The sequence below is a fragment of the Centrocercus urophasianus genome, unplaced genomic scaffold (assembly GCF_019232065.1).
Source record: "Centrocercus urophasianus isolate 14NV4802_14NV808 unplaced genomic scaffold, USGS_Curo_1.0 seq_14, whole genome shotgun sequence".
Lineage (NCBI taxonomy): Eukaryota > Metazoa > Chordata > Aves > Galliformes > Phasianidae > Centrocercus > Centrocercus urophasianus.
In genome coordinates this window covers 14,672,286-14,695,631 of record NW_024884586.1, presented here as the reverse complement: position 1 = coordinate 14,695,631, position 23,346 = coordinate 14,672,286, and the positions used below count along the sequence as shown (strand labels likewise).

The 23,346-nt window shown below is 40.7% G+C and overlaps 1 protein-coding gene across 1 annotated transcript in view; it reads right to left on the bottom strand.

The window, feature by feature from the left end:
* Positions 1-22,754, bottom strand: part of TTC17 (tetratricopeptide repeat domain 17) — a 51,034-nt gene extending 28,280 nt beyond the window's left edge. Inside the window, exons 1-14 of the mRNA XM_042815102.1 lie at positions 22,539-22,754; positions 12,044-12,133; positions 10,142-10,311; positions 9,127-9,238; positions 7,871-8,002; positions 7,132-7,241; positions 6,729-6,873; positions 6,219-6,358; positions 5,820-5,980; positions 5,111-5,223; positions 3,401-3,541; positions 2,896-3,011; positions 2,203-2,377; positions 1,572-1,649 (exon numbers count right to left, since the gene is read on the bottom strand). Of these exons, the coding sequence (XP_042671036.1) occupies positions 1,572-1,649; positions 2,203-2,377; positions 2,896-3,011; positions 3,401-3,541; positions 5,111-5,223; positions 5,820-5,980; positions 6,219-6,358; positions 6,729-6,873; positions 7,132-7,241; positions 7,871-8,002; positions 9,127-9,238; positions 10,142-10,311; positions 12,044-12,133; positions 22,539-22,754 (1,899 nt within the window). The remainder of the gene's footprint in view (positions 1-1,571; positions 1,650-2,202; positions 2,378-2,895; positions 3,012-3,400; positions 3,542-5,110; positions 5,224-5,819; positions 5,981-6,218; positions 6,359-6,728; positions 6,874-7,131; positions 7,242-7,870; positions 8,003-9,126; positions 9,239-10,141; positions 10,312-12,043; positions 12,134-22,538) is intronic.
* Between the last annotated feature and the right edge of the window lie 592 nt (positions 22,755-23,346).

Sequence of the window (23,346 nt, the reverse complement as noted above, 5' to 3'; positions counted from 1 at the left end):
AAGGTTTCAAAGTTGTTTTTTCTTAAATTTAATTATCTCTGCATGTTTTATGAATAGATGTCAACATGACATGCATGAGATGCTGCTTAAAGTAAAACAGCAAGTGACAAGTGAAGGCATGTGTAATAACAGAGAAAGCATCAAATACACCTTGAATTCCTCCTCCTCCTCTTTGACCTATGGCAGAGGAAACAAACACTCATCCTAGAGGAGAAATAGCAAAATTTTAAAATCCTGACAAGTAGGCAGAGTTAAATAAAACAACTTCTTTCAGACAGAGCAGATAGAATGCTCTAGAAACACCAGCGTTCCATTTTGGTTTTTTAAGCATTTTCAGTATTAACCAGTTACACGTGTTGAAAAAGTTAACCGACAGAAAGATATTAGAGGTTTTACAGACACCTCACACAGAAGGGCTTTTCCTATGGTTCAAGATGCATAGGAAGATATCAGTAGGATACACTACCTTTTCTCATGAGTACCTTATATAATAATCAGTAATTGTAAGATTACCTAACGCCTCTATTTTGCAATGCACGTACATACTATTACTTGCATGTTACTCACAAACTCCTCACTGAACTGCTTTCCATACAGAGGTCTTAATGTTCCCTGACTAAATTCCAAGCAAATTACTAGCATTTTGTCTTTCTCAGTACAAAGATGCCAGCTGTTGCTCTTCTTCAGTAGAAGAGTTTATCATTAACAGAATAGGCATTGCACTGTTCCTGTATCAGCATAAGAATGATCAAGTTCAGACTTTCAGCATGAAGGTAACCAAATACAACAGTCAGAAACAAAATATCTATGCCCTGCAACAGTTAGACATTAGACATATATAGGACTGCTCTGATCACCCTAATAACAGAAATCAACTCCTACTGCTGATTTTTCCTCTTCTGGGTAAGACAGATGCACATAGTAAACACTACTGATTTTAGACTCAAAACAATACATACATACAGTGCCTTGACACAATTTATAGAAGATATTTAATTTGAGAGAGAACAGCTTGACAGGTGAAAAAGAGCCAACCTCTATCTCAGTGCTTCCAGTCAGTTGAACAGTGATGACTCAAAGGCCCCACGCAAGATGGAGGTGGCATTCTGCAGGGTGTTACACAGATGTACATGCTCTGCCCCAGAGTGCTAATTATCCTGACAGAAGACTGACAGTGGGTTGGTTGCCTTTGGAGTACAGGGTTGGGGGACTACTGAGGAGGAGGAAGAGCAAAAGGCAGATGTGTTGGGGGAGGTGGAAGAGGGAGTAGGTGCAAGCTGTTATGTTGATCTGAACAAACGTCTGCCAGGATTAGCTGATACATTGATGCCCAACGTCCTGCAGTCACAAAAAGAACAAGTAACCATGGGGCTGTGTGGTATACACTGAGCTAAAGGAAATAGCTATATACTTGAGATTCTCCTACAAACCTGAATTATCAAGCTAGTTTCATCTCACTCACAGGCACATCAAATCTTTACTTCTAAAACCAATCTGACCATTTTATAAGTATAGAAAGAAGCTTTAAATAAGAATTCCTCATTTATCTTGCACTATAAATTTTGACTTACCTTTTTCATAGCATGATCAAGAAATGCTTCCATCTTCTCCTGTGTAATAGCTTGATTGTTGATTCGAGAATGCAAGATCTGAACAGAGGGTTTTATTTTTTTTTTTTTTTAAGTGAAATTTTACAATATATAGCTAAACTGGTCATTTAAGTCTCAGTTCCCCAAGTATTTCATTCAGTTCACTAACTAATTCCTAAATCAATCATTATATATTCACATCACATAAGCAGCCAATCTACAAAAAACAATATGAACGAGTAATTTCACCTTAAAGTTGCCAATTTGGAAGAATATAAGAGATACCGGAAATCCCGAGAAGTTGAATCATGTCAAGTAGCCCTTAGAAGTTTCAAAATAAAGGAGTAATTTTAAATAAATTAATTTTCTTACTTCGTGTGCTTTGGTCAGCATTTAAGAGAGGACAGGCAATAGCCTTATGCTGAGTGACAAGCTCTCCCTTCCTCCAGCAATATTAGAAAGCACTTGATTCCACACTTCCGAAAGAAAAAAAGGGAAGCAAGCAAGTCATCTTTTAAATATCAGAAATGGCTGACTTCCTGAACAAGACTTCTAAGGCAAAGAAAGAGGAAAACTTTCAAACAGACAAGAAGCAGTGAGATGTTTCTCTTACTTGTCTTGCTTGATCATCCGGCATCTTCATTTTCAAATCTAGATTACCATCTAGTTCTTTGACAAGTAGGTACAGAGATTCATTGTTACGAGCATCGGTAATGGAAGAACAGTCTGGTACCTGGGTGTCTTCTTGCCCAACAGCTTCTCTTGGGATATTTAGGATTGACTGGACTCTAGTAATAAGGAGAACCAAGACAAATCAATAGCTTCCCTACCACCACTGCAGTGCTAAGTGAACAGAACAGTATAAAATTATCATGACTTATGGAAGTAGCTATTGCAGCACAGACACTTTAATTTTCCCCTATTTAATAGTAAGCACTGTTGGCTAATTCACAACTAAGCTGTTTTTCTACCTCTGTCCCAAAAGAATAATCCACGTTCATACCTGCACTTAAATCCTCATTCTTTTAGTAATATTGCAGATGTTTCATGCATTCACCTTGTACTAAAATGTCAGGGAACAATCATCATGAAATTGGGTCTGTTACAGTTATAGAAATAACAACAGTAAAGGAAAATCACTCCTTCACTGGGATGGCCAAAGGAAGAGATCTGAAAGCACTTGTGCTGTTGAACACGAGTTGCATCCACCCTATCCAGAGAGAAAATGTTCATTAAAACATTAAGTGTCAAAAATTATAAATATGAAACTAAATTAGAGATATTTAAAAATAAAATTAACACTTGCCTGAATCCCCTATTTTCCGGAGGCAGAAAATAAGTTGGCAGCTCTTCTGGATCAGGAATTTTGGGGAAAGATTTCATACACTCAGAACGCTGAGGCCAAAGAAGATGCTGTTTGTCCTAAAGGGAAAAGGAATTTTTAAATTATTTTCTCAACATTTTCAATATTTTAATGAACACGCTAATAAGAACACAAGAAATAATCTGGAGGAACAAAAGAATAGACATCTTTAAAACTATTATCTTCCAATTTTTTCCAGAACAGCGGCTCAGTTTTCTAGCTGTACAGCTATACTTGCAGCAGACTTCTTCTCAACTGCCATAGAAAAACAACCCTGTCAGTGCTATAGCAAAGTTTCAAATGACTGGAAACTGGTCCACAGAAACTACAGAGATGTTCAGCATGTTAGAGAAGTGCTAAGAAGTTTCATACAAACAAGGATAAGATGCACACTTTTATAACACCTCTTTGAAGGAGCAAAAAAGAAAAACCTATGCCATTCACTCACTCTATTGGATTCTACACTCCACACTGAAACGATGGAACGAGCAACAGGGGAAGACTGCAAGGATTGGCTGTGGCCACTTTGGTTTGCATGAAGATCGAAATTCAGAGATGTCATACTTGAAGTTGAAGAGTCTTCACCAAACTAGAAACAAAACAGAATTCCATAAAGAAGAGAGATGTCTATCTAAAAAATGTGGAATGTATACCCCACTATTTACGTAGTTAAACTTCACAAATGAGCTAAAATTTGGGTAGCATTAAAAAAGAGAAATTCAAGCTTGATCCACTCACACCACAGAAAAACACTCATATTGCAAAAAAGTCAACAATGAAAATACAACTGCAAATAAGCAAAAAATGCTAAAATATATCAAGCAAACATTTCTAGCAGGTCATATACAAAATCGACATATCTACACCATGTATATCAATCATTCAAGTTGGAGTTAGTAAGTCTTACGGCTTGCAAAACCCATCTCGATAACCTGAACAGGAAGAACACCCAAGAAGAAAACATAATTAAAAATAAATATTCCTGTTTTCTTAAGTCAGATGACAGGAAACTCCAAAACACATTCCACATTACAAAACAAATTAAACAACAATTTTTATGTGTAGCTCTAGCACATCAGTGCATTGGTTTTTGATCTGGGTTTTCAGTGTTAGAGCACACCCTCCAAAGCTTCCAAAGCTTCCAAAGTTTCCAAAGCTTCCAAAGTTTCCAAAGCTTCCAAAGTTTCCAAAGTTTCCAAAGCTTCCCAATATTCCTGTATCAGATTTCCTTGGTGAACTGTCTAACTGAAGATATACAAATAGCCAATACTTACTAAAACAGGCTAACTCCTTATTTTAGGGCTACAAAAGCAGTCATTGAACTGATCAGAACGAAGCTCTGCTCTTGTATTTATTAATTGTGTATTGCAGTTTCCTGCTCCTTCTGGTAGAGACAAAATATTAAATTGGAAGAAGTCCTTCCTTGAGTCACACAATAGCATAACAAAAGAAATTACAATCCACGTAAGGTCTGTAGAAATAATTAATGAAATATTAAACACATATCTGAGCTATCTATGGGAATATTGTTTCCATTAAGGAGTAGTTCTTATTCCAGGTTCCACATGTATATTTGAAAAGAAAATTAAGTCCTTAGGAATCTTTGCCTCTTTCCTGTCCTCTTTGAAGGCAAGTAAAACATTTACTCCTGCTAGCAGGCCTGAATGTAGCACATTTAAATGAGAGAAAGCTGCAATTTCTCAAGTGAGTAATCTTCATCCTTCCTAGAAAGAACCAGCTAGCTGTTCCATACAGGTTAAAAATGCATAGAAGACTACACAAGTAGCTCAAATCTCCCAGAAAAAAGACAACTTCAGAAAAAAAAAAGTAAATAATGATAATCTTTTTTTTTCTTTTTCTTTTTAAGTAAAACAAAGCCTTACTTAATAAAAGCTTGGCATTCCTAAAATCTACTATTGATCTTAGCTTGCACTGCTAGCAAAGTAAACAAGCATTAAATACTTCAAACTCTCAAAAGGGGACTAAGCCACTTCTTACTATAATTTACAAACTCCAAAGGTACGTCCTCCTCCGATGAGCCTCAAAAAAACCCAAAATCCAACCAGCTCAAAAACTCCACAACCCACAACCTCCACTATTTTACTAATGGGGAAAACGGGACACAACTTCAAACAGCAGTATCAATTCACAGACAAACCTGAACATATTCCACATTTTCAAAAATGTCTCCACGGTGATAGCGAACAGGCTGGTCCCACTGGCAGTGCAAGCTGTGCTGCTGGTTGCTCAGTCTACAAATCTGATGGTTCCCTGCATAGCACAGAACATGTTATTTTACAGTCTAAGTGAGGCTATTGAGGAGATGAGAAGTGTACAGTAAAAAAAGCTCCACTTCCTCCCAGGTAGTTTTTTATTTTTATTTTTTAAACCCACTCATCATGAATTCCATCTTGTAAAGACTCAAGAAGTACCCATTTGGAGAACATGCCATAATCACTAGTTTTAATAAGCAAAACAGAACAGCAACTCAGGGCCACCAAAATATTCAAAGAAGTTACATCCTGACATTAACATTAGGGGATCTATAAAAAAGGAGGGGACAGACTCTTCGGCAGAGCCGTTGTGATAGGACAAGGGGAAATGGTTTCTAACTAAAAGAGGGGAGAGATTCAGATGAGACATAAGGAAGAAGTTTTTCACAGTGAGGGTGGTGAGGCACTGAAGCAGGCTGCCCAGAGAGGACTCTGAGCACCCTAATCTAGCTTTAGGTGTCCCTGCTCATTGCAGGGGAGTTGGACTTGATGGCCTTTAAAGGTCCCTTTCCAACACAAAAGATTCTGTGTGATTAATCTGAATACATGCAATTCTTCATTCCTGTAATAAGCATGAACTCTGAAAAGTTGTACCTAATTGAGCTTCTTTCGCCATTTGGGTCTCATGAATTATGTTCCTCAGGATTTGTTCCTCCTGGATGAGCTTGTATTTGTCTAAAACGTCTTGCTGCCTAAGGTAATGGTCATGCTGCTTCTGATATTCCTTCAATTCATTTAAGGTTCGCTGAAGTGATCTTGAAAATTGGACAGTAGAAAAGATTTGCTTTGAATGTTTTTAAAAATAACAACTTTTCCCATAACACTGTATATTTTCATCCTTATTCTGGGTTGCTTAAAATAATAACTTTATCATGCACCCTAAGAAATTTAAAAAGTAAGCCAATATTATTCTATTGGAAATGTAAAGAGTTGATGCAGCAGAACAATAAATCGAGACTGTACGCATTTCCACTACAGTGGTGCTTTAGTTACCTATGCTGAGCTTCCAGTTTTTGCTCTAATTTTTGCTGACACAATACAGCATGCTTCCTTTTCACAGCTTGCTCAAACCCTGGCTTGGCCTGTAGAGCATGATCATAACATAGGACCGAGTGGTTGTACTCCCCGAGCATCTGAAGAATGATGGAAAGACAAAGAGAGAATGAGCTTGTAACACTTGATCAATTTTCTTGATTTTTAAATAAATCATCAACTCAAAATTTAATATGCAGTAATGAGTGGCCTGGTGGCCTGCCTGCAGAAATTAAAACCACTCTATCTGTTAAGGTGAGGCTGTGGGAAAATTTCCCTTGAATTTACTTCAAGGTGCAAATAAAAACTTTTGGCAAAGACAGAATGAAAATATTTAAACAGAAATATAAACATCAAGCATGCAATGTGTGTGACACAAAATGCACTGTAAAAGACTAAAGCATTATAAGTTAAGCCAGAAAGATTAAGTATTGTTTTCCTACAGTTGTTAAAAAATGAGATAATATTTACTGCATATATATTTCCCAAAGTGTAATAGCTGGTAAAGAAGTCACTGTAATCCAGAGCTGCGTGGACCACAATAGCAGCATCCGCAGAGAAGTGAGCTCGGTGCAGAATATTTGCCAAATTTACCAATGCAATGTCTTTATTTTGCCTAATTAAAAAAAAAAAAAAAGAAATAAAAAAGCCATTAAAACGTCAGACTAGGTAAGGATTGTGCACAAGGACACACTCATTCTTCAGTTACATACTAAATATGGTTTTTGAAAGAAAAATAATCAAGTGTCTAAATCATATATATGCCTAAGAATATTTAACTGTGTTTATTTCTTTCATTCTTAAAAATCTGCTCAGTAATCAGGCTAACTAGAAAAGCAATCTGACAAAAAATATCTTCACCAGCAATTCTCACCTGGAAGAGAAATGAAGGGCACGCATGGCACATTCTACTACTTGGTACGGTTCATTCTTTATTCGCCAGTAAAAAGAAGCCATATTATAAAGTACCCAGGAAGAAGAGTTCTGCAGTAAAGAGAAACACAAGAACTGTACTATCAAATAAGATGAACTAAAAGGTCATCCATTGGCTTTAATTACTCAGGGATGGAAAACTGAGCATTAATCTGCTCTAAGTTTTCCTCTTCCTCTGGAAAGCTGGCATTTGGCAATGCCTGTGAATATTCAGGAAGAATGAACCGGCACACAGATGTATGAAAGAAACACAACTCTTACATTTTATACTGGTGAAAATTCAAAATGAAACAAGCAGTGATGGCGTTTTATGCAACAGCAGAGTTCCTATGTCTTGCAGGAAGGCATTTAAAAAAAGCATGTGTGACCTTTAAGTACCAGCATTTTTGTTTAAAAGCTCTTATATCCTAACAGAATAATGAATGTGGCCTCCCTAGGCCACAGAAGTAAAAGAGTTATAAAAGGTGACAGCATCTGCTTATTGGGTTTGCTAACGCTTTCTCCTGTCTCTGCTTACCTTAGTGAAAATGTTTTTACTCTATCTTGTGTAATTGAAACATAAAACCAGAATATATGTGCAAGGCTAGTACTGAATGTGACTGCATGTACTAGGTATGTCTAATCCTCTGAGGACTTTCCAGCACTCTTTTTCAACATACTGTAAGTTTACGGCTTCATACCTTCATTAGCCCATCATAAATACGATGACCTATTTCCTCTATACTTCTTCCCAGCCTCCGTGATAAGTATGTGAAGATTGGATCTTCTTTAGGTAACAAGGGTGCAGAAAGATTAACTCTTTCCTGGACACCCTAAAAGAAAAAATGAAGATTAGTTTTAGAGAAACTAAATTCCTGAGAAATATGCACAAGAACATGACTTCCAGGAAAATTTCCAGTTTTACAATTTCACATTCCTATCATCCTTTCATAACAAGATCTCTGACTTCACAGGATAGTGTCACCTTTGCCAGATGAATAACATATATTACTATTGATAAGAAAACACTTGAGCAGTCATTAATCCCAATTCTTCCAAGAGCAGCCTTTGCATGATGAATGCTATAGGATAAGCATTAACTTCTGATAGCTTCATATTACTTGGTAGCTATCAGCATCATTGGTCACCACTGAAGCACTTAACTCATGTTTATCAGGTTACACACTACAGAATTGTCCTCTTTTCTTGTTTTCTGAATAGCAGAGGCACAACCAAACCCAGGAACAGAACTAGAAAATTTCCATTCCTGTTTTTCTTTATGAGAAAATACTTATTTGTAGATGAAAAATTAATTTTGAGACTAGTAATAAAATAAACATAATGAGATGAGTGCTAAAGCTAGGTCTGCATTAGAAAATCTGCTCATACAACTTTGTTGACCAAAGCAACTTTTGCATCTCACTTCAGCTGTGACCATTCTGTAGCAGATGAACTTTGCATTAGCAAAGAGCAATTATCTCATCCACTGGCTTAGAGCTTGGCGTTCAGATATCAAAGCGACAGTCAGCTACGTTATAAAATGTTGACAGCCATACAAACAACTTTTTGACCCTGAATCTCCATACAGCTTAATGATCCTGCTCAGCAATTTGCTGTCTAATTTGCAACTGAAACAATCCACAAGATAGAAACATTTAAACATATACATAAAAAACTGCCATTTTACTGAAGAAACATGTCACGAAAACAAAATCCTAAGAACATTCTCTAAAATAAGACCAGTAGAAACAAGACACAAATGTGTATCTGACAGAAGCATTCTCCTATAATCAGGTACTTCAATCACAGTAAAATTGTGATTCTAAAGAAGACGAAGACAGCCTTCAAAAAACTGCATTACCTTTCAGCTTTGACTCACAGTTGCCCCTAGGACTTCACTGTTTCTCTTCCAGATAAAGGAAAAAATAAAATAGCACATTTCCATTTGCTCACTTACCCGTAAGTGCTGAAAAGCATGAATGCTGTATGGAAGATCAAGAACTTTTGTACAATCTGGCTGCTGCAAGTCTGGAGGCACTGGAGACTTTGTGTCTATATAGTCTTCAGGCCTGAGGACAGAACATAACACAGTGGACTCCAGATGAAGATACCTTACAGTTTCAGAGATACAATGTTTTAACTAACAGACACAGTATTCTGATTTCACCTACTGTTATAAAAACTGTTTCCACACATGACACCACTTCTGATGCCTCCCCACATTTCAGTTCCCAGGATGCCAACACAGCAGGATAAATAAATTGATATCTGCTTTAGAGAAGATATCAACATTTGGACAGCTGCCAAAATGCATCACTTCAATCTAGTGTTGGTGGTATGATTCATGATTTATATGCCAGGCAAATGACCATGCATGCAAACTCAACGTGCCCTGCACCCCCACAAACCAAACTTCACAATCAAACAAGAACAAATAGGTAGTTACAGGTGCAGATGAAGGTATCTGAGGACAAAAATCATCTTTTCCCACCTCATGTTCAAAAAAACAGACGTACAAAATAAAAACAGTTAGCTTTGAAGCAAAAATACAAACAGAGCTGCATATCAGACTGCCCATACAGCCTTTATTTGCTAAAGGCATAGGAAAAAATTTGACTGTGAGCTTCAACATCTTGGTCTTCCATACAAGCTTATGACAGTTCCCACTACAAGAAGCACATCTAGCTCCAAAAATCCCCAACACTCAAGCAAGCGTCTGCTCATATCATTACAGAGCTACGCTGACTGGGAGCCTGGGAAAAGCATCGAGAAGGCTCAGGTGACCAAGTTTGAGGGAGACAGCGCCTCCCTTTTGTAACTACAGGCAGATGTTGTCTCAATGTTATTTCACATTAATATAAAACAACTGTCATCTAAAGAACAGTCTCATGAAAGTATTTTTCTTTTTAATTGCAAGAAGAGATTTTTTTTTCCTTTCAGTAAAGACCTTAAAATACAAAACACCTCATTACCGGATATCTTTGCTCTCTAAGGTGATGTACGTGCCATCGTACAGATCTAGGTCCCCCAAGGGCACCTTTGCTTTAATGCAGTCCGGGTCTTCTTTATTATGCCTTTGTTCCAGGCCCGTGTCTCTGTCCTCATTTTCCTCTATATGAATCTTTTGAGCAACTAACTGTTTCTGTTGGAAATAGAAAAAGGAAAATAGAAAAATGCACATTGAAAAAGCAAACCATACAGTAGCGGACAGGTGAACAATTCAGTTTTTTTCTTAAATCAAAGTCAATTTAAAGGATATGCAAAAAGTTCTATTTAGATAGAAAATGAGTACTTTCAAGAGAGACAATACAACTTAAACAGGCCTTTATTTTTCCTCCTGTACCTAGAAAGAAAACCTATAGGATTTCAAATTCATTGTTGCTCATTCAGTAAATGAAGTAGTAGTTAACAACACATCAATTTTGTCATATTTGAACCCTTCTCTTAAACTTCAAAACCTCATAAAATTAGTATAAGAGACTGTAAACAAATGAAATCTTAACAAGTCAGTATGTAAACTATAACTGAGGCAGCAGACTAAAAGGAATAGCAGAGAATAATTTCTGTAGATCAGCTTACAGTGTGCCTTTGGGGCTACGCTTCACTCTAGAAACCTTATTCCTATAAGTAGTGGAGGCTCTGCCCAGGACATCACCTTGTACCTAATTCTCACCCAAATCTGCAAACTGAAAATCCATTAAATATCAGGATTTGCATGTGTTAAATGAGAAGAAATTTTGCATTTTTAATTAAAGCCATACACTAACATGCTAACACACTAACATGCGATAATCAACATATTTACACTGACGACATCTTGTGCAAAATCTTAAATCATTTTTGCTGAAAGTCATTTGTATGGCACAAATTGTGCATTAGTCATTTACAAACCTGCAACCCATGTCCCGAACAGCCTAAAGTAATTTTTTTCATCCACAGTGAAAATGCCCAATGACTCGAAGATGAGTATACCTCAATAAGAAAGACTGGCTGAATGTAGTCTCATACGGGGCAGTCCTGCTTTTTTTCCATTCCTCTGTCTCTGTTCTATTTGCCTGAGGTTATCTCTGGTGCTCATTTAACTTCTCAGTTAGCCAGTTACTCTTATCTGACAGAATGCAAGCTGGCACAAGAGAAAGAGGAGGGAATGCATGGCCAAAAGAAAGTCTGAGAGCACTAGCTTTAGGCATTTAAGCTTTAATTCCCATGAAAGTTATCAGTTCAAAATTCACTGAAGCTCTTTTTAGAACAGTGTTTTCAAAATCCACTTCAACAATAATTAGGCAGCACTTCTGTGATGTGCATGTGACAGAGCACAGGTTGCCCAGTGAAGCTGTGGAGTCTCGTCCTTGCAGACATTCAGAAGCCACCCGGGCACCTGGCTCTGGTTGGCTCGGGGTTGGACCAGATGGACCCAGAAGTCTCTGCCAACCTCAGCCATTCTGAAGCTTTGGAATAAAGGAGCTTTAAATAAAACAGTGGTGACTTGCTCTCTCACATGTCCTACACAGAGCAGTGAAAATGGTCTGACCAGTCCTGAGAGGTGTACAAGGAAATTCACAGCCTCCTGTGTGTGTACTCTCACTGCCCACAGGACGTACTCTCATTAGCTGCTACAACAAATCTAAGAGAACACTTACATAGAAAGTTCTGGAAAACAGTAGCCAACCATAAAAGTTCAAGTTCAAAAATGCAGATGCAACCGAGGACAACGATAACTAATTCAACAAACCCAAGCCACAAAAATCCTGAAATCTGAAGAATTCTTCATCCATTTGTTGGAGTTGTGCTGATAATGGCTTTTGTTCCTCGTCCACATCTATCACTAACACCATTAAAAGAAAAATCTATATCTTAAATGTTAGTGGCTTTACCTCCAGTTCTTTGAGGTAGTTAACTGTTGTTTCTTGTCTCATTAGTATTACCAAATCATGTGGGTTCCTCAAGTTCATTGGTGAATCCACCTGCAAGACAGTTCAACAGCCTGAGTAAGACATTCCCCAAAGAAAGTGATTTTAAAAGACAGGAATCCATGCTCATTCCGCGACAGTTTGTTAATTCAGAGGCTTTTTGCTCACTTAACATTCACAATACACCTGGATTTTTAAGCTGTATGTTCAACTGCATTGTGATTTGAAAATCCAATTCAACCAATGCTTTATTTTCAGACCTATTCTAGTTTATTCAGGAGTACAAGTTCTAGGCACAAGAGGCAAGTGAAACCCTCACACAGTAACATCACTATGAGTACTTACCGCTGAAGTACTAGCTAACCTTAAACAGCAATTGCAAAAATCTATTTTCTCTTACAGCTTTAAAACTCCTCCATCAAGACTCTCAATAGGCAGAAAGTACTTCAGATTCAAGTCAACTCCTCTGTACAACCAATTTAACACGCTGGCCTAGCATTAAGTCTTTCAAGGTTCTATTGCATTCAGGATTAAGGAATAAATGAACAAAATCAAAAGGTAATCAGACAAAGATTGAAAACTCTATTAGAGAAGACCATGCCACAGCTTCCACTGCTACGTACAGGAACTGGCAGCTCAATAAAGTGTGACATTATGGATAAGTCACAGACAAGCGAGGTTATATGCTGACTTTCACTAGTCCCTAAATGGCTTCAGTAAGATGCAGCTCTTCATTCTGCAGCTGAAATATCCCAGCCCTGTCTCCTTGCCAAGCCCAGGCTAGGGGAAAGCCCTAACAGTGGAAAAGATGCTCTGTGGGTGTCAGCACAGCCTTTCAGTCCTGGTTCCCCCATTCTGTCACCGCAACGACAGTCAGCCCCTTGTGTCACCTCTGGAGCTCATTAGTTCAACAGGACATCATCTGCTGTTGGCTGCTTTATCTGAACTAGTAAATTAAAATTAGCACGAGGAAGACTGAATGAATATGAGAACAAAAGGAAATGGATGAGAATATGTGATGACAGGACCAGAAGAAGGCTGGACAGCAAGGACAGCAAGAATTCAGATTTTAAACGTGTTTTTTTGAATGTTGATGAGTTCATTCCCTTTCATAGGATTGTACCTCAAGCTGCTAAGACAGATGATCCACAGAAAGGTATCTGTGGATCTGTTCAGCTTCCATTCAAGTTTTCAGAAAATGGAACCAGCTACTGCATAAAGGCACACACAACGCCTGTGTTAGCACTGATACCTCCCCTGCAAGGGCTGCCCACCACTTCCTGCCATAATCTGTTCCTATTTTTTTAATTTGTTGAAATAATAGGAACATTCTGTGCCAAAAGTGATTGCTTTTTGTTGCCTTTATGTAGCCTATCTGAAATTGGATGGAAAAGCCTACCACAAACACATGTGCAGCAGAACCTCTGAGCTCTCACTTTTTTTTTTTCTTTTTTTTTTTTTCCACCTTTCCAAACAATTTGGGCATGTTTCTGGAACTCTCTTACTGCAGAGAAGTGCAGATCCAGCAGGACAGCAGCAAACTGCCAGCTCACTTTAAAGTGACCTCTCAACAGATAAAGCCTTGAGCCAGATTCTGTTGGCTACAAGTCAAGTAGGAAGCTCAGAACTACTCTCCCTCAACTCCTAACTGTTATGTCTACCTCTTTACAAACCCCCTTAGTAAGCAAGGACTCATATCTCCTAGGCAAAGACAAGCATTTGCCTGTGTTCCCTCTACCTCAAAAATAAAACAATAATCTACACAATGTTACTTTTGGCTCAATTCCTCTTCAAATGAAAAGCTGAACTGCTCCCCTTAGCAAGCAGACATTTTGAAGGGTGGCTATCTACACAGCCCAGATACTCATGCCTCATCTTATTCCCTGGTGAATTAATGCTTATACCATCAGATGATGTAATAATTGATACCAGTTAGATTTTACACTATGAACCTGTAAAGCATGGATTTCACTGTTGCCAAAGGGCGATAGATTATCCACAATGATCCCAGAAGCATAGAAAATATTGTATTGAAAAAAATCAACAACACCATCAGCAGAATTACTAAACTCCACAGAACTTTGCCTACAGCTGTATTTCTTACTTCCTCCTATGGGCTCCACCTCACTTTGAGCAGGTTGCTCATAAAACTGAGTTTCTGTGATGGCTGAAGAACTAGTTCGTAGCTCATTTGCTAGAAGAACTGTTGTGGTACATCCAAAAAAATGTAGCATGGCTCTGCAAAGAAAATGAAGTTACACCTTAACGTTTAAGTTTAACACCACATTCCAAAATAGGAGGATTGTTAATGCCTACAGAAGGCTGCTTTCATGATACTTTACAGTTGCTGAGAGCAAAGGTAACAATGAGCTCTGCCTTCAGTGACTAACTGTACCTGGGGAGTGATTGTCTGCAAAAGGTTATACAGACATCACCATTTAAAAACCTCATTAAGAAAGCTGAATGATCTCAGGTGATCATTTGTTCAGAAGGAGAATGATATAGAGAAATGGCTTCCATTCAATTTTTGACAAAACAATCCTATCAGAGTTAGTTCTGAGATTAGGGTGTGGGAATTTGGGGTGGTACAGTACCAGCCATGCATGCACAGGTTGACAGAAAAGCACTGACAGGTGCCACAACTATGAGTGGTTCCACATTCCTATCAAATGATACCTGGCAGCAGAAACAAAAGCAACAAAAGCATCCGAACAGCAACGTCCTTGAACTCACTCAAAAGTTACGTCATCCACCAGGAAACGCTATCAAGTTTAGCAGCTTAAGCAGCACTCAGTAAGTTTTTATTCAGTCTTCAGGTTTTTGCTTCCAGATCTGACCTCAGTTTGTCACCTGCAAATGAGGACCTTCTAATGATAGCAAAAGATTTCAACCTAGTAGAAAATTACTAGGGAATAATGTTAGCAGTTATTATTTTCTTAAGACCAATGTAGGGTCAGAACAAAGAGCCCTAAAACCAAAACCTCAGTAGTCCACCTAACCTTGCATATATATTTCACCATTTTTGACAACAAAACGTCAAGATTTCCATTGTAAGAAATTATCAGGGACTCGCTATTGGCTCCCAGAATTAAAACTCCATTTGGGTCCAATCATTTTCGAAGAACAACCTGAATGGGAAAAAATAAAGCAGCAACATCAGACAATATCAGGTTTGCAAAGGAAACTCCAGCACATACAAGTGCTCAAATCATCTTGTTAGCTCATAAAACAGATTTAGTGCAATGTATGGAATTGTATGCAATTGACAGTTACACTATATGATCTTGCAGGTCCTTTCCAATCCTGTGATTCTATGATTTTATGTATCAGTACTTTTCTTCAGTTTTTAACTGAGGAAACACAAAGCATCCAGATCTACAGAGGAACACTGTGTAACACAAAGAAAAGCAGGTTCTTAATGGAAAACTACAAGAGAGACCCTGCCTACCAATCAGAAAAATAGCAATGGCCTGGTCCTCACCAGGCATCAGCCTGGAGGATGATGGTGCTCATGCTTAAGAACGTCACAGAATTTGAAGCGGCGTTCCCTGACTTGCTTAGGTGAATCCAAAAAAATCACCCTGGTGCCGGGCGGAGGAATCCTCCCTTTTGTTACTGTCTGTAGTCTTCCAGCTCAACTGTGAGAAAGCTAACTCAGTTCAGCTAAGAAGTAATTTAAGAGGACCACTCCATTGGTTACCAGCCCAAGCTGGCCTCAGCTTGCACATCGCTGCCCATTCACCCTATAGAAGTATGGCTCAGGAGTTGCCCTGAATACACAGCCTTCCCCTCTCAGATCCAGCCAAGAACACTATCGGGACCTGGACGAGCTGAGGATGTTACCATTCATTCAAATGGCACTGGAAATGTTAGCTTTTATAGCATGCTTTTATGTGATATGGACAGCGGCCTGCCAGTGCTACAGATCCTTCACCCCTTCAACGCCTTCACCTTACGTGCCCTCTCATCCCATCACGATAAAGAGCAAAACCACAGGTGGTTACTGACATTTAGTTCATCTCCTGCAAAGCTCCCCAGAATGCTCTTTCAGGTGGAAAAGCAGTGGAAGCCAACTTGCAGAACGCCTCAGGTTAGCAGGGACTCCTGCGCCAGAAGAGATGCTCCATCCAATTATTTATTTTTAACCTGGCTGCTGGCAGAGCTCTGTGCTCATTTACTTCTCCTCTGGAAATGGTGACATTGAAGACAAACTGCTTGAAATGCTAGAATCTGACTTTGAGTCAAGCATAGTAAACAGGGAAAAAATAGTGCTGAAAAGCTTTCCTTGGAACTCTAATGAGTGCTACAGCTACGCTGCAGAAATCCTGCCAGGAAACCACTTCTAAAATACGTGTTCGCTGTTCATCTTTGCCCAAAGGTGAAAGTTTCTCTATAAAGCACAGTTCAGGTTTATTCACTGTCACAAAGCACACCCAGAACCTGATTCGGCAAGACACACCGAATCTGCACAACAAAAAAACACAGGAGTTGAGTCAATCCCTCAAGCTCTGGAAAGCCTCCATTACCTGCATGTATCAAAGCCTCTGAACACTTCGGCTTGTAAGGTTTCCCAACTGTTCCAGAACATTTTTTTTCCTTACAGTCCAGTTACATTATACCAGGAGGTAATTTTTTTTTTTTTTTTTAGATGAAGGGTAGATTAATGCCTCAATCAACTGTTTTTAGGTAATATTTTTCTTTTCTTCTTAAAAATAATGCAGAAATCCCACTGTTAATTGAGACATAGGAGAGCCAAAATCAGAACAGATGAGCACATCCTAAAAGCCATGATAGGCAGAAAGCAGATGATGAGAGGAAGAAGCTGGAAAAGGCACTGCGTTCACCTATGGTGTGCAGCAAAATGGGTTCCTTGTCATACAGACCATAAATATTGAACCTTTTGTCACTTTACTTGCAAAATAAAAGCAATTCCCACTCAAAGTCTAGAACTCCTTGTGGCCTCAAGGAGGAGAGAAGGATCTTAAAAACTGACACTTGCCTTTTGTTATATTCCTGCCAACAGGAGATGCTCTACATAGTGTGATACAACCATGGTATTTCCAAAAAAGCTGCAGAAATTTCTGTGTGAGTTTCAAGACAAGACAAGCTACTAAATTGGAAGACAGACTCTGTGGCTTACCTAAATGATGATCAGGGAGTGTTAGAAGGTTCCAATGGATGTCACAAAGATTCACATAGAAAAAATGGTGCTGATTTTTTTTTAATAATAAATATTCAGCTACTTAAAAAGTTACAGCTCTACTATGTTAAAAAGCAGCATCAGTCATATGGGTATCGTTAAGAAGAGTGGAGCTACAGGGAGTAGAGAAATTTTATGTGTAGCACTTCAAACATGAAAATCTACAGACTAAGCTACACTACAAACCTCCATAAGAAAGAGGAATTGATTTTGTTTAGCACACAACAGACTCAGTAGGGTAAGAGATTCAGTCAAGAAAAAGGTTGTGTGGTCAAGTAAAAGAACCTTAAGAGAAATAGAAGAGCAAAGACCCACCCATCATTTTCAAGATGAGACTGAACAACTGCTTAATGTATCACAGAAAACGTTCTTGGAAACAGCAAATACCTTTCATTTGTCTGCACTAGATTTTTGCTGCTTTTTCTCTGCTCTGAGCATACGCCTGGACACAACTTGGGCTCCAGCCCCAGGCTGTGCCATCAGTCCATAGCCAAGCAGTAGCAGCTGGGTTTACAGCTTGTAGGCCTTGCAGCTACCCATGAACCATCTTGTCATGCCACAGCTTAGGACACACTCATGTTCAAACCTGTCTCCACAGGAAGAACTGTTGGGTAATGCTTCCCTTCATGAACTAAGTAGAAACAAACACAATGCTGCTCTGCGTGGAATTCAGGTGCTGTTCCTACTGAAGAGCTTTACTCTCAGCACCGGACAGACCAAAGCCTTGTACTTCCATGATGGTCTCCAGTTCATCTCTTAACAAACATCAAAATCTACAGCAGCACATCAAAAGCAAAATGACATTCTGCCAACTCAGAGGCCTTGCCAGAGGCTCTACTCCTGGCAATATTTCCTCAGCCCTGCCTTGAACCATCTGCCTAGGAGCTCAGAACTAACATGAGGGCAGTTCTTCCCCCCCACAACATGCTGGGCTGCAGCTGTCTCCACCAAGCTCAAACATAGTATCTACAAGGCTCCACCTCAGCTCAGTTGTGTCTTTGGTACGCAGCAGCAGCCAGTCTGCACCAACAGAGCTGCAACTGACTGCTGGAACTGCTTACAGCATTGTATTTAATCCATCCTCCTTGTGCCACGTTTCTCCGTTATCTGGAAGGACACCTGTATTTCAGTAGGGTAGCCAGCCTTCCTACTATCAGACAAGCACAACCTAAAACAGGTTATATATCAGTCTGAACTTTATACTGGAAGTTGTGAAATGAAAAGGTTTATAAACACATACACTGTGTAGATATCATCTCGGTAAATGGTCTGCCCCCAGCTCTCCAGGAACACACAACTGAAGGACTCAGACGAAAAAAAAAGAACAGGATCTGAGTGACAATGATGTATTTGACCTGAAAACAGCTCCTAGAGCAAAAGACAGAGCTTGACGGCCTTCACTTGATGGCTTAGTGCATGTAACATTCTCTTGTCTCACTGCCGAGAATTAACTTGCTTTATCATTCAGAAATGCTCACTGGAACAGCAGTGCCTACTTAGCAAACACTCCCATTTATTGCATGGGATCTTGCTGATACATTGCAAACCGTTGGGTATGTCATAGCTCTGCCACCTGCCTGGTTGTTATAGCTCCAGGAGCTCCAGAAGGCAGTCAGGGTTGTTAACTATCAGTCAGGCTGTTAACTATCTTATAGGAACACCATTCACACTTGAACACAGTCTCATATTAAAGGCTTACATACTTGCTGTATTGTGAGAAAACACTTAATGGAGATTTTAAGGTAATAGTATAAATTATTCCCTCAGATTCAGATTGTCTCAGGTCAGGATCTGCAGCCTTTCCACTCACGAGCCACAGTGTTCTTTGGTAACAAGGGGAATGCAATTCACCGCAGCAAACTCAAGGCTGCAGGGAATCTCTTTTCATTGGTGCTTCTCTGGATTTCCACAGCTAGCGAACCACCCACAACATGAATGCCTGGATTTGACTATCACTTAAGCTTAATTATTTGGGCTTCATTCAGATAACTAGTCCAAGTGAAAATTAAATTCTCTCTGCTCCCAAAAAGGCAAGAATTTAATGCATTTCACACTCTGAGAAAGCTAACACTCCTACTAAACCTAACAACAGAAATACTAATTGATGCCACTACTGTTTGTCACCGGACAGCACTGGGCACTTCCAGTGTGAGTCTGCTGTGCTCAGCAGTGCAAAGTCCAGTGGTGGCCAGTCACCAGCAGCGTCCCTTGGGGATTAATCCTGGGGCCAGCACTGTTTAATGTCTTCATAAATGGGGAACAACTAAACCTCAGCAAGCTGGGCGCCCTCTGCAAACACGGGTGGCACAGCAGTGGGAAGGGCTGGAAGCAACGCAGCTGGAGAAGTCACTGTGCAGATCAGAGAAGGCAAAAGCAAACACAGCACCCAGTGTGGGACAGCCCCTGCACCAGGAAGGGCTGGGGCTGACCAAATTGAAATGGCATTGCAGAAACGGACATGTGGGTTCTGCTAGGGGAAAAATTTATGATGAGTCAGCAGCACATGCTTGTGCAGCAAAGAAGGTCAGCTGCATGCTGGGCTGCAGACTGGAGCCAGCAGGCCAAGGAAAGTGAAGCAGTTGTGAGAGTTCACCAGCTTTCATGGCATGGTACCATACATTGACACACCTGAACAAGCCCTGCAAAACCCATGTGGAAAGGATGAAAATCAGGCTCAGCCTCAAGGAGCCAGCCAAAGGGAGACGCTGCTGCCTCCAGCTTCCTCACGGAAGGCGCAGAGAAGACTGAGCCAGATGCTTTTTGTGGTGCCACAATCAGAGGAATCAGCCAAAGCTGATGGACAGGAAGTTCTAATGAGCAAAGAAAAAAAACCACAACAACACTCTGAAAGAGCTGAGCCCTGGAGCAGGTGCCCTTGAATCTCCATCCACAGACACAGCCAAGCACTGTGTGAACTTGTGAACTGATCTAGCTGCCACTGCTCTGAGCTGTGGGGAAGGCAGCATTGCCCTGTGCTTCTCTTTATGTTTTTGTACTCAAATCAGAAGCACATGCAGCTTGTTTCAAATGTGATTCCTCACTTACACGCTGTCATATCGTAGATAAGGTCCTTCAAAATCCAAACATGGACTGCCATGCACACAGCAGGAAATATCACAGCGAACCATTATTTCAAAGTTCAAAGGAAAAGACTGGCGTAATACACAGAATCCTGATGTGATGATATATTTTTTTCTGCAAAAAAACCCCAACAGTTTTATTAAACCTGGCAGAAAAACTGGTATGACGACGGGTACTGCTCCCCATATGCTGGGAAGCTGAAATGTTGGACACTGCAGAGAAACACAAGAAACTGTACAGCCAAGGATCTGCAAGAACACAGAGGAAAGCCCCAGAAAGGATGACTGAATTACTAACTGTAGTAGTAAAAATAAATTCTTACAAAAATATCAACTTAATGAAAGATACTCTGAACATTTAAAAGAATGCTTTGAAGGGAAATTTTAAGTTCTGTTAAAAGTACTTGTGTATTCGTCTTAAGAACTCAGTTATTTTGGAATACTATGCTTCTATCAAAGAAGTGATAATAAATCTGTTACAAATCACCCCCTTACCAATGAATGAAGAGGTCATCTATCGTGATTCAACATTTAGCAGCAATACAGATACACACATAGCGGAAAAATAAGTATTTATATCTGTGTATATGTAAGTATACACACACATACACACTTAAAATATAAGCTCACTCTAGAGAAACATCCACATCTCTCATTTTCCAGCACACAAATAAATGGAAAAAGTGAAGGTGCGAGGTACTCCGCAGGGGTGGCAATAGCAACAGACACAAAGATCAGATCCACTTTTTCAAGAGCCAGAGAGAAAAAGCTAACAGATGCTGAAGTACATCCTATTACAAATAACTCACTGAAGAATAAGCACCACTTCATGAAAAAGCGCTGCATCCCAGCTACTGAGGAACCCAGCTTCTCATATCCTAAGTATATTGTACTTATAATTTGGGTTTCCTTACTGGTAGTGGGTGAATTCATTCTGATGGCACAGGTTAAAAAAACAAAAAGTTAACTTGTTCTACAGACATTATTTTATCACGTCAACTCAGTTTTCAAGTAGTTTACAAAAGGAACATGAGAATGCCACTAGTTAGAAGACTAATGCAATTAAATAACTTACAGCAGAGCAGTGGTTCAATAGAAGCTTCTAAATGCATCCATCATTTATGCAACATCATAAAAAGACACTTCTTAAAAGCAGTGCTGGATTTAGCTAATTAGATCTGCCAGTCATTTTAGCTAATTAGATTTTTTCAAGTCACAGCTGCTTTTCACGCAATAATCAAAATCAACACTTCACCCAGAATTGATAATATACAATTAATATACACACACATGGATGCTTCCAGTCCATTAACATTTACTTTCATCATTTCCCCACTCACATAAGTGGGAAAAGGAGGAGAAATAACACTGAGTGCTGTCATTCATTAGCATGTGATTAAGTGAGGTTAGAGCGCTGGGATCCATGCAGGCAGCCCATGAGGCACTGCCTAGGCTGATGTAGGCAGCAGGGCCTCCTCCAGGCAGTTTGCTCCTCCTGCCTCAGCACTACAGATGCACACAGGAGAGCCGAGCAAAAGCCTCTCAGAAGAAAAGCAATGCTAACAGACTCTCATTGCTCCACGCTGTTCTACTGTTGATAAAAAAATGATGGAGGCATAGGTTTCTGCAATGACTGCCTCCCACTCCAGCCAAGGACAGCCGTGGCAGTGACGTTTACAACCAAAGCACATCTGACACTGCAACAGATGAACAAGAGATCACAGCCCGTATGACAGAACTCCAACATGAAACCCAAACATTCTCAGCGTGCGTGAGGCACGGCCCAGCACCAAAATAAGGCACGCCGAGTACTCCCACAAGAACTGAAGGAGGCCAGAGTACACCCCTGCATCTAGCTGCCACGGTGCCACTTCAACGTTCTGCTTCCAGAAGAAGCGAAAAGCGGGCGGGCGGGGCGGTGGAACGAGAAATCGCACACTCATTCACAAGCCCAACCGCACCGATCGCGTCCAAAGAGCCGCTCCCAGAGCTAACGGGGCTCGGCGGCTGGCAACGGCCGCGCGGCAAAGGGCAATAGGGCAGCTGTCGGCCCCAGAGCTCCCGCTGCTCGCCCCGCCGCGGGGAGGCCGGGAGGGGCTCAGGCTGCGACGAAGGGCGGCGCGGGCAGGAGCTCCCCCACCGCCGCGGCTCCCGGCTGCCCCCCCGCTCCCAGCCTCACCTGCTGCTGGATCTTCCCGTCCTCCGTGACCACCCAGTGCGTGGTGGCGGCGGCGGGTCGCGTCCCCGAGGCCAGCAACGAGCACAAGCCCAGCGCCCAGCCAGAGAAGACCCACGCCCGCCCCAGCCCGCCCCACCCGGACGCCGCTGCCGCCGCCATCTTCCCCAATCCCGGCCTGCCCGCACCACCCGGAACCGGAAACGCTCGCTCCGCCATTTTGGGAGGTGGGCTCCGGGGGGGGGGGGGGGGCCGCGCTTCGCGGGGGGGCCGTCCGGGGGGGGGGTCCGCCGTTACTTCCGATACTTTTGAATTACTTCTCATTTCTCCAGCTGACGGCACCCACGTTCACCACGAGTTACACCGGCTCAGCTGCAGCTACGCTGTCCCAGGTCCAAGCAGGATTTCCACGTTCAGTTTTCCCTCCGTTGTAGCCAAATTGCGAGCAGTTGTGCTCCTCCAGAACACCAGCCTTCCTCAGCCTGCCGAACAGAAAAACGTGCCTGTAACACACGGCCAGCACCTACAATTAAGGAAAAAGCTTACAAATGCTGATGGAGCAGTTGACTAACACAAGGGTTTGCGTTCCTTAAGGGCAGATGGAGAATACAGTCCCGCAGCTGTGCTACTTACAGTTGCCCAGGTTTTCACACGAGGCACGCTGCACTCCTCACCAAATAAATCAGGCTGTTACTCCAAGCTGCTGTTGCTGTCAAGACACCAACATATTTTATTGCATTGCCAACATCTAGAATATTATGTGAATGTGACGTCTCCTTTTCACAATACATTCCCAAATAAAATATAATGG